Source organism: Erythrolamprus reginae, chromosome 13, assembly GCF_031021105.1.
Source record: "Erythrolamprus reginae isolate rEryReg1 chromosome 13, rEryReg1.hap1, whole genome shotgun sequence".
In the NCBI taxonomy this organism is placed as follows: Eukaryota; Metazoa; Chordata; class Lepidosauria; order Squamata; family Dipsadidae; genus Erythrolamprus; species Erythrolamprus reginae.
Window position 1 is genome coordinate 13,393,312 of NC_091962.1, and position 14,388 is coordinate 13,407,699.

A 14,388-nucleotide genomic window follows, 5' to 3' on the forward strand; every position below is an offset into this window, starting at 1 on the left:
TCCTCTATTGCCCGTTTTCATATCTCAACTCTTGTTGACTGCTAGGCAGATCAAAAAATTATATACAGTGGTACCTCTACTTATTAATTTAATTTGTTCCGTGGCCAGGTTCTTAAGTAGAAAAGTTTGTAAGAAGAAGCAATTTCTCCCATAGGAATCAATGTAGAAGCAAATAATGTGTGCGATTGGGGAAACCACAGGGAGGGTGGAGGCCCTGTTTCCTCCCAGGAGATTCCTAGAGAGGCCCCACGGAGGCTTCTCCCTGCCTTTTCTGGTCCTGGTTCCTCCCAGGAGATTCCTAGAGAGGCCCCAGGAAGCTTCTCCTTGCCTTTTCTGGCTCTGTTTCCTCGCAGGAGATTCCTAGAGAGGCCCCACGGAGGCTTCTCCCTGCCTTTTCCGGCCCTGTTTCCTCCCAGGAGATTCCTAGAGAGGCCCCACGGAGGCTTCTCCCTGCCTTTTCCGGCCCTGTTTCCTCCCAGGAGATTCCTAGAGAGGCCCCACGGAGGCTTCTCCCTGCCTTTTCTGGCCCTGTTTCCTCCCCGGAGATTCCTAGGGAGGCCCCATGGAGGGTTCTCCCCGCCTTTTCCGGCCCTGTTTCCTCCCTGGAGATTCCTAGAGAGGCCCCATGGAGGCTTCGCCCTGCCTTTTCCGGTTACAGTTTCGGAGGCTCGGGTTTGTAAGTGAAAAATGCTTCTTGAGAAGAGGCAAAGCTTTGTAGGTAGGGGTACCACTGTATTTATTTTTTTTAAAAATGCCTGAGTGCCACCATTTTCCTCCTTCCAGGTGCTCGGGAAGTACCACCCCGACGTAGCCAAGCAGCTGAACAACCTGGCCCTCCTTTGCCAAAACCAGGGAAAGTACGAGGAAGTCCAGTACTATTACCAGCGGGCCTTGGAGATCTACGAGTCGCGCCTGGGGGCCGACAATCCCAACGTAGCCAAGACGAAGAACAACCTGGTGAGTTGGGGTCTTTGAGAGACCAAGCGAGGGGAAGGTGAGCTAAGTAGGAAACAATTGAGTGTTGTTTTGCCTCTGCACAAATCGATGATGAGAACCACGCTTGGAGTCCTGTGTCCAGTTCTGGTCACCGCACCTCAAGAAGGATAGAATGGAACTGGAAAAGGTGCAAAAAAGGGCAACAGGTATGATCAAGGAAATGGAGCCCTTCCTTTATGAAACCAGGTTGCAACGCCTTGGTCTCTTCAGCCTTGAAAGACGGCGTTGAAGGGGTGACTTGATGGAAGGGCATAAAATCCTGCATAGGATAGAAAAGGTGGATGGAGAAAAATTATTTTCTCTATCACACAATACTGGGACGAGGGGGAATTCCCTAAAGTTCATAGGTAAGAAAGTGAGGACAAATCAAGGGAAATATTTCTTCACCCAGAGGGTCCTTGGTTGATGGGATTCCCTTCCAGAAGAGGTCGTGACAGCTGTCAGCCTGGATAGCTTCAAGGCAGGATTAGACAGATTCATGGATGCTAAGTATTGAAACGGATGTCCATGTTGGTTGAGGCAGGCAGGATTCCCTTGAGTCCCATTTGTTGTGGGTCAAGGGAAAGGGAGGGTCTTGCCTTCTCTTTCTGCTCAAGATCCCCAAGGACAATTGGTGGGCCACTGTGGGACACAGAATGCTGGACTCGATGGGCTTTGGCCCGATTCAGCAGGGCTCTTCTTAGGTTCTTAGGTTCTAATTAAGGTCAGGAACGCATCTCCTGGCGGGACCCAGGAGAAGAGCCTTCTCTGTGGCGGCCCCGACCCTCTGGAACCAGCTCCCCCCAGATATCAGAGTTGCCCCCACCCTCCTTGCCTTTCGCAAGCTCCTTAAAACCCACCTCTGTCGTCAGGCATGGGGGAATTGAAATTTTTCCCTTTCCCCTAGGCTTATAGAATTTATGTTTGTTTGTATGATTGGTCCTTTAAATTGGGGTTTTTTAGATTATTTTTAATATTAGATTTGTTTACATTGTCTTCTTTATTGTAAGCAAGTAGGATGCTTGGCTGCATAGCTAGAGGTATAACAAGCAGGAAGAGGGAGATTATGATCCCACTATATAGAATGATGGTGAGACCACATTTGGAATAATACTGTGTTCAGTTCTGGAGACCTCACCTACAAAAAGATATTGACAAAATTGAACGGGTCCAAAGACAGGGTACAAGAATGGTGGAAGGTCTTAAGCATAAAACGTATCAGGAAAGACTTCATGAACTCAATCTGTATAGTCTGGAGGACAGAAGGAAAAGGGGGGACATGATCGAAACATTTAAATATATTAAAGGGTTAAATAAGGTCCAGGAGGGAAGTGTTTTTAATAGGAAAGTGAACACAAGAACAAGGGGACACAATCTGAAGTTAGTTGGGGGAAAGATCAAAAGCAACATGAGAAAATATTATTTTACTGAAAGAGTAGTAGATCCTTGGAACAAACTTCCAGCAGATGTGGTAGATAAATCCACAGTAACTGAATTTAAACATGCCTGGGATAAACATATATCCATCCTAAGATAAAATACAGAAAATAGTATAAGGGCAGACTAGATGGACCATGAGGTCTTTTTCTGCCGTCAGACTTCTATGTTTCTATGTTGTTAGCGGCCCCGAGTCTTCGAAGAGGGGCGGCATACAAATCTAATTAATAATAATAATAATAATAATAATAATAATAATAATAATAATAATCTTCTCCAACCCTAACACCCACCCCCGTCCCCCCAAAAACCCTAGACAAACCAAGTCGGTTGTAAAGCAATGAACGTGACTCGTTCTCCTCTTTAACCTCTGGGTTATTTTATCATCCTTCGCAGGCCTCTTCTTACATTAAGCAAGGAAAATACAAGGAAGCCGAGACGCTCTACAAGGAGATCCTGACCCAGGCGCACGAAAGGGAGTTCGGATCGGTCAACGGTGAGTGTGGGAAGAAGTATTTCCATCAGTGGTGGGAGGCGCGGAGAGAGGCGAACTCTCACACAGAACAGCAAAGCCCCGCTTAGCAATAGCGTCAGCATTTAGACTTATAGGCCGCTTCCTAGTGCTTTGACCGCCCTCTCTAAGTAGTTTACAGAATCAGCCTCTCGCCCCCCCCCCAAAAATCTGGGTCCTCATTTGACCCACCTCGGAAGGATGGAAGGCTGAGTCCACCTGGAGCAGCCGGTGGTGGGATTTGAACTGCTGAACCACAGTGAGCCGTTAGCTGAATTGGCCTGCAGTGCTGGGCTCTAACCACTGCGCCACACCAGCTTTTTAAAGAAAGAGGACTGGATGGATGGATGGACGGACAGATAAAAGATAGTGGAAGATGAAACAGATGGATGGATGGATGGATGGATGGATGGAGACACAGAGAAAGATGAAAGGCAGGTAGATGGGGAAGACATAAAAAGATAGATGATGAAAAGAAGGAAGGAAGGAAAGAAGGAAGGAAGGAAGGAGAGAAGAATGAATGAATGAATGAAGGGAGGGAGGCAGGGAGGGTGGTTCGGAGAGAGGGAGGAAGGAGAGGGTGTGAAGAAAGAAGGAAGGGAGGAAGGAAGGAAGGAATGAAGATAGGAAGGAAGGAAAGAAAGGAAGGAAGGATAGATAGATAGATAAATAGTTGGATGGGGTGAGAGGGAGGGAGGGAGGAATTGAGGGAGGATGGCAGGGAGGGAAAGGAGGGAGGGAGGAAAAGAAAGAGAAGGAGGAAAGAAAGAAAAAAGAGAGAGGGAGGGAGAAAGGAAGGAAAAAGGGAGGGAGAAAAAGAAAGAAAGAAGGGAAGAAAGAAAGAAAGGAAGGAGAAATATAAAAAAGGGAGGGAAGGAAGCAAAGGAAGGAAGGAAGGAGAGAGAGATAGAGGAAAGGGAGTTGGAGGGAAAGGGAGGGAGAGAAGGAAGGAAAGAAGGGGAGATGAAGGAAATAGAGTCTTTCTTTTTCTCTATTTTTATCTTTCTCCCTTTCCTAGTTTTTCTGTTTTTCTCTCTTTTGTCTTTATCACTTCTCTTTCTTCAATTCCCTTTTTCTCTTTCTTTTTATTTCTGTTTTTCTATCTTTCTCTATTTTTCCTCTCTCCTTCTATTCCTCCCTTTCTCATTTTCTCTCTCTTGCTCTCCTATTTTTTTTCTTTCTCAGTTTTTCTCTCTCTTTCTCTCTCTTACTCCTCTTTCTTTTTCTCTCTCTCTTCTCTTTCTCTCTTTTTCTCTTTCTCTCTTCCTTGCCCCCCCCCCCCCCTCTCTTCATCCCACCCGCAAGGAGCTCTGCTTCCCAGAGCAACATATCCCCAGTTCGAATTGGGCAGACCTTCTTCGTGAACTCTTGACATCTCCAGGGCTGGGCCGAAAATTCCTTCTTTCCTGCCAGGGCGATTCATCCAGTTGTGCCCTACAATGCTCTCTTTCGATTAGTCATTTCCCTGTCTCAGGTGTGCTGATCCCACTGCTGGGACCTTTGATGAGCTCAGCCCAAAGGGAATGTTGCACAACCCGAATTTAAGCCCGGTTGTTGGTTCACAATGCCCGATTCAGCTTCCCATCTGCCTTGTGCGAAGCTGGCCTGCGGGAGCCGTAAAACCAGGATTTATGGCTTAACGTTACAGAATCCAGTGGTTCTCAACCTTTCTAATGCCGCGACCCCTTCATACAGTCCCTCGTGTTGTGGTGGCCCCCAGCCATAAGTCTAGCGCCAATTCTCCCTAAAGAGCTTGAAGCTGATTGGCAGGGAGGTCAGAGGGACACGCCCACTGTGAACGCCTGGTTGGTCGGATTGTAACATATGTCGTCTGGCGGGACCCAGGGGAAGAGTCTTCTCTGTGGCAGCCCCGACCCTCTGGAACCAGCTCCCCCTCGGAGATTAGAATTTCCCCCCACCCTCCTTGTCTTTTGTAAACTCCTTAAAACCCACCTCTGCCGCCAGGCATGGGGGAATTGAGATATCTCCCCCCGGGCCTATACAGTTTATGCATGGTATGTTTGTGTGTATGTTTTCTTTTTAATAAGTGGTTTTTAGTGACTTTTAATTATTAGATTTGTTATATATTGTGTTATTGTTGTTGTTGTGAGCCGCCCCGAGTCTATGGAGAGGGGCGGCATACAAATCGAATAATAATAAATAATAATAATAATAATAATAATAATAATAATAATAATAATAATAATAATAAGCTTTAGTTCCTAACACCATCTTTTCCCCTGGCCTTAAGCAACCTCTCTGAAACGGTTCAAAGTCAAGCGGTATCCGTAAAGTAAGTCTGATCGCGCAGTCGAGCCCATCGCAACGCCTCGAATTTTCTAAACAGTCTCTTTCCTTCTCGGCAGGTGACAATAAACCCATCTGGATGCATGCAGAGGAACGGGAAGAATGCAAGGTATTTTGGGGTTTGACACAAGAGGTCAATGGCTGGCTCGTTTCAATCTAGGATTTGGGGGGCTGCGATCCAAATTGTCACGATTCCTCCCCATTTAATTTATTAATTTGTTTTAAAATCTGGTTTTTCCCCTTCAGGATAAATACCGAGAGAACAGTGCTCCTTACAGAGAATACGGCAGCTGGTATAAAGCCTGTAAAGTAGACAGGTGAGTGGGGGGAAAAACGGACCCTTGAATCAGATGGGAGAAATCAGCCTTTTAAAGATGAGGTGTCATTGCCCACCAAAAAAATCTGGCAGCAGATTCGGACAGCGAGGAACAGGGGCCAGTCCTGGAGTCTGGGGAAGGCTCTTTGTGCGAGGCAGAGCCAGAGCCAGGGCTGTCTGACAGTTATCAGCTGCCTTCGGAGTCAGGCATCAGTGAAGCAGAAGGAGCCTGTTCCCAGTATGTGTATGCGCAGAGCTGCCAGACGAAGGGAAAAGCTAAGGATAGACTTGGGGGATAGACAGGTGGACGATGAATGGCCCCCTCCCAGGGGGAATAAAAGAGGAGCGACCGGGGAGTGGAGTTTGAAGGAGACCATTAGTTCACTTCATTGGTCCGTGACTCCCAAGAGACTCCTTGCCATGTTTTGAAGAAAACGTGGCAGCTGTCCAAGCCAGATAAGATCTAGGACTGAGAATTCACCCTGGAAAGACTTTGCTGGGTGTGAATGAGAAGAATTCACAGCAACTTAATAAAAAAGGGTTTTTTTGTTGGGACAAGGAGTCTACTTTGCGTACTTTGACTTGGACTCTGATTTAGCTTGGATGCTACCTGGAACCTTAACGACCACTTCTGGCTGGCCCCAGAGTGGGGAGGGAACGGGTTTTTTGCGGTATCCTTCCCCTGCCACGCCCACCAAGCCACGCCCACAGAACCGATAGTAAAAAAAAAATGGATTTCACCTCTGCTTTAAAAACCACTGGGGCGTGATTCACTTAACAACAGAACTCACTTCCCTGACCTCTGCCTTTGCTTCTCTCCACTCCCCCCAACCCACAGCCTGACCGTCAACGCCACCCTAAAAAGTTTGGGGTCTCTGTATCGGCGCCAGGGCAAAGTGGAAGCCGCCGAGACGCTGGAAGAATGCGCGCAGAAATCACGCAAACAGGTAAAAGTGTTTTGTTCTTTTCCGTGGGACGAAAACGGACTTTGTATCGCCAATGAGACAGTCTTCGACAGTCAGGTGTCAGGCTGTATGCGTGTGACATGGATTACTGTATCTTTCGGAGTGTTAAATGCACCTTAGTTTTAGGGGGAGGAAAATAGGCAAAAAAATTATTTATCTACTGGGTGTCCATCTGGCTAGTGTCTTTAGTCTGGTCAGCTTCAGCACATTATTTTATCCCCTGGTTAGGGCTGAAAAAACCCTTATTCCGAGGGATTAACAATGAAGAAAAGGCCTGCAAAGACTTAGGGCTGGAAAAAAAACATTCTTCAGAGAGAGTAGCAATGAAAAAAGGCCTGTAAAGACTTAGGACTGGAACAAACCTTATTTGGAGGGAGTAGCAATGAAAAAAGGCCTGCAAAGACTGAAAAACCTTCAGAGGGAGTAGCAATAAAAAAACTGCAAAAACTTAGGGCTGGAAAAATATTCTTTAGAGAGAGTAGCAATGAAAAAGACTGCAAAGACTTAGGGCTGGAAAAAAACTTATTGGGAGTGAGTAGCAATGAAAAAAGGCCTGCAAAGACTGAAAAACCTTCAGAGGGAGTAGCAATAAAAAAACTGCAAAAACTTAGGGCTGGAAAAATATTCTTTAGAGAGAGTAGCAATGAAAAAAGGCCTGTAAAGACTTAGGACTGGAACAAACCTTATTTGGAGGGAGTAGCAATGAAAAAAGGCCTGCAAAGACTGAAAAACCTTCAGAGGGAGTAGCAATAAAAAAACTGCAAAAACTTAGGGCTGGAAAAATATTCTTTAGAGAGAGTAGCAATGAAAAAGACTGCAAAGACTTAGGGCTGGAAAAAAACTTATTGGGAGTGAGTAGCAATGAAAAAAGGACTGCAAAGACGTAGGGCTGAAAAAAATCCTTATTGGGAACGAGTAGCAATGAAAAAGACTTATGGCTAAAAAAATCCCCTTTATTTGTAACCAGTAGCAATGAAAAAAGGCCTGCAAAGGCTTAGGGCTGGAAAAAAACATTCTTTGGAGAGAATAGCAATGAAAAAGCCTGCAAGCCGGTAAGAGCCGGGAAAATCATAGAAACATAGAACCATAGAAGACTGATGGCAGAAAAAGACCTCGTGGTCCACCTAGTCTGCCCTTATACTATTTCCTGTATTTTATCTTACAATGGATATATATGTTTATCCCAGGCATGTTTCAATTCACTTACTGTGGATTTACCAACCACGTCTGCTGGAAGTTTGTTCCAAGGATCTACTACTCTTTCAGTGAAATAATATTTTCTCATGTTGCCTTTGATCTTTCCCCCAACTAACTTCAGATTGTGTCCCCTTGTTCTTGGGTTCACTTTCCTATTAAAAACACTTCCCTCCCGGACCTTATTTAACACTTTAACATATTTAGCCCCTTGTTAGGGTTCAGGGGGAAAAAAACTTAGAAAAAGCTGCATTCAGATTATAAGCCGCACCCAAATTTTTCAAGGGAAAAAAGGTACCAGTCTTATCCTCCAAAAAATAAAGTAAATATTTTCTGTAATTCCCCAGGGCATGGATGCTTTCAACCAGAGCAAAATTGTAGAGCTTCTAAAGGACGGAAACCGTACCGAACGACGACCAAACCGGGACAGGTCACCCGGCGTCAGGAAGTGCGAGAACGAATCGGAAGAAGGAGTAGCCGAATGGTCTGGGGTGAGAGGAAAAGAGAGAGAGCCCCCCTCCCCCAAAAACTGACCCTTTCCTAACTTCTAAGATGAGAAGAGCAGAAGGAAAACAACAGATGTAGCATTGTGTCCGTGGGGGTGGTTGCTGGGTTCACACATTGCAAAACAACCAGGTTAGCTTAAAGTACCGTAGCCTGGGGTTCCGGAACCCACTGAACCCTAAACTGGGTTAACCCCCAAATGATTCAAACCGCATTGCAGGCTGGGACAGTTTCTCAACTTTCAGCCATTTTAAGAGCCGTGCTGGCTGGGGGATTCTGGGACTTGTAGTCCATGTATTTTCAAAGCGGGCCAGAGAAGGAAATTATCTGGGAGTTGAATTCCAGCCGTCTTAAAAAACATTTCCACTGGGGAAAAATCCATGTATCTTAAAGAGTGGGGAATTCTGGGAGTTGAACCTCGCAGCTCTTTTAAAGCAAGTTGGCTAAGGGATTCTGGGAGTTAAAATCCATGTATTTAAAGCACGCTGGATAAGGAATTCTGGGAGTTGAATTCCAGCCATCTTTAAGTGTGTTTGCTGGGGAATTCTGAGAGTTAAAATCCACATATTTTTAAAAGCTTGCTGGCTGGGGAATTCTGGGAGTTGAAATCCACCCCTCTTAAAAGCAGCTGAAGTTGAAAAATACTGGCTGAGCAGAATACACAAAATACTCTTCCCCCTTGATACCACCTTAAGACTAACAGTTTAGTTTGTAAGCCTAGCTGTTCCCCAGATTACTATTTTCTTTCTTTCTTTCTTTCTTTCTTTCTTTCTTTCTTTCTTTCTTTCTTTATCTTCTTTCTTTCTTTCTTTCTTTCTTCCTTTCTTTTTTTAAATTTAGTTTCTTTTCTTTCTTTTCTTTCTTCCTTCCTTCCTTTTCTTTCTTTTCTTTTCTTTCTTTATTTTCTTTCTTTCTTCCTTTCTTTCTTTTTTTATTTAGTTTCTTTCTTTTCTTTCTTTTCTTTCTTTCCTTCCTTCCCTTCCCCTCCCTTCCTCCCTTCCTTCCTTCCTTCGAATTTATATGCCGCCCCTCTCCGAGGACCCTCTCCTTTACATTCCCCCTACCAGAGACTACAAGTCCCCATATCCTGTGCCCTCTGGCTGGGAATCCTGGGAGCAGTAGTCTCCCGCAGCCTGGCTCTAAACATTTCCTTGTTGCCTTAAAAAATGGGGGCAACCTGTGTGCCTTTGTCTCTCCCAGGTGGGCTCTGGAGCTCTGCGCCGCAGCGGCTCTTTCGGGAAACTGCGAGACGCCCTGCGACGGAGCAGTGAGATGCTGGTTAAGAAACTTCAAGGGAGCAGCCCTCAAGAACCGAGGAATCCCGGGTGAGTTCCAGGGTTTTGGGGGATCCGGAGCGATGGGGAGGCCTACCCTGCATCTCCTTCCATTTTTATTTTTATTTTAATAGAATAGAGAATAGAATAGAATAGAATCTTTATTGAGAATGTAACAGAATGAAACAAAAATAGAATAGAATCTGTATTAAGTATAGCATAGCATAGCATAGAACACATTAGAATCTATATTGAGAATAGAATAGAATTAGGAATAGAATAGAAATAGGGATAGAATAGATAGAATTAGTGATAGAATAAAATAGAATAGAATTAGGGATAGAATAGAATAGAATTAGGGATAGCATAGAATAGAATTAGGGATAGAATAGAATAGAATTAGGGATAGAATAGAATAGAATTAGAGATAGAATAGAATAGAATTAGGGATAGAATAGAATAGAATAGAATTAGGGATAGAATAGAATAGAATTAGGGATAGAATAGAATAGAATTAGAGATAGAATAGAATAGAATTAGGGATAGAATAGAATAGAATTAGAGATAGAATAGAATAGGATTAGGGATAGCATAGAATAGAAATAGGGATAGAATAGAATAGAATTAGAGATAGAATAGAATAGAATTAGGGATAGCATAGAATAGAAATAGGGATAGAATAGGAATAAGGGATAGGAATAGAATAGAATAGAATTAGGGATAGAATAGAATAGAATTAGGGATAGAATAGAATAGAATAGAATTAGGGATAGAATAGAATAGAATTAGGGATAGAATAGAATAGAATTAGAGATAGAATAGAATAGAATTAGGGATAGCATAGAATAGAAATAGGGATAGAATAGAATAGAATAGAGATAGAATAGAATAGAATTAGGGATAGCATAGAATAGAAATAGGGATAGAATAGAATTAGAGATAGAATAGAATAGAATTAGGGATAGAATAGAATAGAATTAGAGATAGAATAGAATAGAATTAGAGATAGAATAGATAGAATTAGGGATAGCATAGAATAGAAATAGGGATAGAATAGAATAGAAATTAGAGATAGAATAGAATAGAAATAGGGATAGAATAGAATAGAATTAGAGATAGAATAGAATAGAATTAGAGATAGAATAGAATAGAATTAGGGATAGCATAGAATAGAAATAGGGATAGAATAGAATAGAATTAGAGATAGAATAGAATAGAAATAGGGATAGAATAGAATAGAATTAGAGATAGAATAGAATAGAATTAGGGATAGAATAGAATAGAATTAGAGATAGAATAGAATAGAATTAGGGATAGCATAGAATAGAAATAGGGATAGAATAGAATAAGGGATAGAATAGAATAGAATAGAAATGTCACCCGTTCGGGATTTTCTCTCTCTCGCTGCAGGATTAAAAGGGCCAGTTCGCTCAACTTCCTGAACAAAAGCCTAGAAGAAGAGCCAGCCAGGTAACACACCTGTAGGGAAGCTGCCCCACCCTCCTCTTTTTGGATTGGGCTCCCGTTGGCAAGCTGGCATGGGTGGGTGGGAAGCCGCGAGACTCGTTTTCCAACTGTGTCAAAATGGCAGGTCGTGGCCTGTCTTCTGATAACAATGTGATCTGGTTGAGCTGTTGGATTGTTTTCATAAAGGAGGGAGGGAGGATGGGGAAGAGAGAGGGAAGGAGGTGGAAGGAAGGGGAGGGACAGTGAGGGAGGGGAAGGAAAGGGTGGAGAAGAGGGAGGGAAGGAAAGGGAAGGAAGGGATGGGGGGGAGGAAGGGAGGAAGGAAGGAAGTTGGGAGTGAGGGAGGAAGAGGAAGGAAGAAAAGAAAGAAGGAGGGAGGAAGGAAGGAAGGAAGGAGAGGGAGGAAAGGGAAAGAAAGAAGGAAGGAAGGAAAGGAGAAAAGGAAGCGGGAAGAGAAAGGGAGGAACGGAAGGAAGGAGAAAGGATGGAGGAGAAGAGGAAAGGACAGAAGAGGAAGGAAGGAAGGAGCAGAAAAGGGGGAGGAGGCGGGGAAGGAAGGAGGGGCAAAATCCCCCAAACACGAGGGATGCAAAGGTGGCCTCTCTGCCCCCTTCCATACTCTTCGCTCCCTTCCCCTCTCTAGGACTCCGGCAAACTCTGCGACAGCCGAGGCTTAAGCGCCAGCACTGTCGACCTGCCGCGCCGAAGGTCCCTGATGGCGTGACGTCCCCCGCGGCTCGGTCGTGGGGTGGGTGTGGTCGTCCTGGAAATCCAGACCCACGTCAGGGCTGCTTGGAGCTTCTTCTACCCGGAACCTCCTCCTCCGCGAATTCCCTGTCCTGCTGGCCTAGCGTTCCCGCCAATTGCGGCTCCGAGGCAGAGCAGCTCTCTCACTTTCCCCTCGCAGGGCGCCGCGGACCCCCCCCCACAAGCACGCCGCGGACCCCACATCCAAGGTCTTCCTCATCTCCCCAAGCATGTTTGCCTCCACCGCTCTCGTCCTCAGCCCTGGGACCGGGGGCCACTGTTCGACCACCCGCCTCTTAAATCCAGATTTAAGGCAAGATGTCACAACGCTCCGCGAACTGTTGGGAGCCGAGGGACCCCCCCCACTTCCCCCCCAATCCCCAAAGCCTGCATGGTTTGTCAAGGCCTCTTCCCGGGAATGTGATGGAAAGGAGCGGATCGAGTCCGGGGGGGGGGGGGGCGGGGAAGAATAATAATAATTTCCCGGGGTCCCTGTGACGTCTTTTGCGCTTATGGGTTGCAAAATGTTCTCAACTAGCAAGGCCTGGATTTGAAAGCCCCCTTTATTTTGTTTTTCTGCAAAAAAATAATAATTACACTTAGAGACCCTTGAAGGGCTCTCTTCCCACCGCTTTTGCCATTAGTAGATCCTTTGTTTAGGATCTGTTATCCCCCCCCCTCTAAATCCCTTCCCTCTTTCTCCTCAATCTGCAGTGGATTTATTTATTTTTATGTTTACTTCTTTTTGGGGGGAACCGCCTGGATTACGATATATAATGCTCAAAAAAAAAAATAAAGGGAGCACTCAAATAACCCACTTTAGATCTTAATGAATGAAATATTCTCATTAAATCCTTTGTTGTGTACAAAGTTGAATGTGCACAACAGCAGGTGAAATTGACTGTCAGCGTTGCTTCCTAAGTGGACAGTTTGATTTCACAGAAGTTTGATTTACTTGGAGTTATATTGTGTTGCTTAAGTGTCCCCCTTTATTATTTTTTTTGAGCAGTGTACTTCCTGCGGCCTTTTTTTTCCCCCCCCCTGTAGAGGCTCGCTTACAATGGAATGACAACCTGAGTCTGTCCGTGCCAACATTCCTACCTTGTTCTGGGTTTGGGTTTTTTTTTTTTTTTTTTTGCTCCTCTCTTGTCTTCCCTCCAGGTTTTTGGGTGCAAGGAAGCAAGACGGGGATTATTAATCAAATCCTCACTGGCTGTCTTCTAAATGGGTGTTAGATAGCCCTCCCACACCTTCCTTCTTTGCTCAGGTGCAATGCGTAGAGGGATCTATCTATCTATCTATCTATCTATCTATCTATCTATCTATCTATCTATCTATCTATCTATCTATCTATCTATCTCTATCACGTCTATCTATCTATCATACCTATCTATCTATCATACCTATCTATCTACCTACCTACCTACCTACCCAACCCACCTACCTACCTACCTACATCTATCTATCTAATCTACCTACCTACCTATCTAATCTACCTATCTACCTACCTACATCTATCTATCTATCTATCTATCTATCTCTATCACGTCTATCTATCATACCTATCTATCTATCTATCTATCTATCTATCTACCTACCTACCCACCCAACCCACCTACCTACCTACATCTATCTAATCTACCTACCTACCTATCTAATCTACCTACCTACCTACATCTATCTATCTATCTATCTATCTATCTATCTATCTATCTATCTAATTATGTATCTAATTATCTATCTATCTATCTATCTATCTATCTATCTATCTATCTAATTATCTACCTACCCACCTACCTACTTATTTATGTATATCTATCTATCTAATCTACCTACCTATCTAATCTACCTATCTCTCTCTACCTACCTACCTACCTACATCTATCTATCTACCTACCTACCTTTCTACCTACCTACCCATCTAATCTACCTATCTCTCTGTCTCTACCTACCTACCTACATATATCTACCTACCTACCTTTCTACCTTTCTACCTACCTACCTATATCTATCTAATCTACCTACTTACCTACCTATCTATCTACCTACCTAACTTTCTACCTACCTAACTTTCTACCTACCTACCTACCTACCTACCTATATCTATCTAATCTACCTACTTACCTACCTATCTATCTATCCATCCATCCATCCATCCACACAATCCTTTTAACGCTCAGCCTCTCTTTCTCTCTGACCGTCTTCCCAAACGTGATGCTTTCGCCCCTCTTCTTAGCAAGATAAAACGGCTCCTTTTTTTTTTCTTCCTGTGTCGCTTGTGCCTCCATTCCGTGAAAAATCATCCTAGCTAAGGATTTAAGCCAAAGGGGTGGAAAACTGGGCTGGAACCGAAGATCCGATCCAATTTCCGAACGGGTTTTCTCTCCGTATTCTGGGCCACCTCACTGCAAAATGCTGCTTGTTATTATTATTATTATTTTTCATATTTTTTTATTCCCCGTCCCTTCCCTGGATTCCAAAACGGGCAGAGCCCCGGTAACTTATGTCACTTAAATCTTGCGTGCATGTTTGCGGGCACACTCACGGGGTCTGTGTGCGAAGAAGAAGAGGTTGTATAACAAGTTACGTCGAGGGTGTGTGTGTGTGTGTGTGTGTATGTGAAATGAAAGGAACAGGATTGTCCTCTGTATTTAATTATGTTGCTCTAGAAATAAAACAAGAGGAATATTA

The 14,388-nt window shown here is 44.2% G+C and overlaps 1 protein-coding gene across 1 annotated transcript in view; it reads left to right on the plus strand.

The window, feature by feature from the left end:
* Positions 1–14,388, plus strand: part of KLC2 (kinesin light chain 2) — a 29,227-nt gene extending 14,839 nt beyond the window's left edge. Inside the window, exons 8-16 of the mRNA XM_070766739.1 lie at positions 784–957; positions 2,809–2,908; positions 5,290–5,339; positions 5,477–5,547; positions 6,385–6,493; positions 8,053–8,196; positions 9,410–9,534; positions 10,894–10,953; positions 11,594–14,388. Of these exons, the coding sequence (XP_070622840.1) occupies positions 784–957; positions 2,809–2,908; positions 5,290–5,339; positions 5,477–5,547; positions 6,385–6,493; positions 8,053–8,196; positions 9,410–9,534; positions 10,894–10,953; positions 11,594–11,627 (867 nt within the window). The 3' untranslated portion in view covers positions 11,628–14,388. The remainder of the gene's footprint in view (positions 1–783; positions 958–2,808; positions 2,909–5,289; positions 5,340–5,476; positions 5,548–6,384; positions 6,494–8,052; positions 8,197–9,409; positions 9,535–10,893; positions 10,954–11,593) is intronic.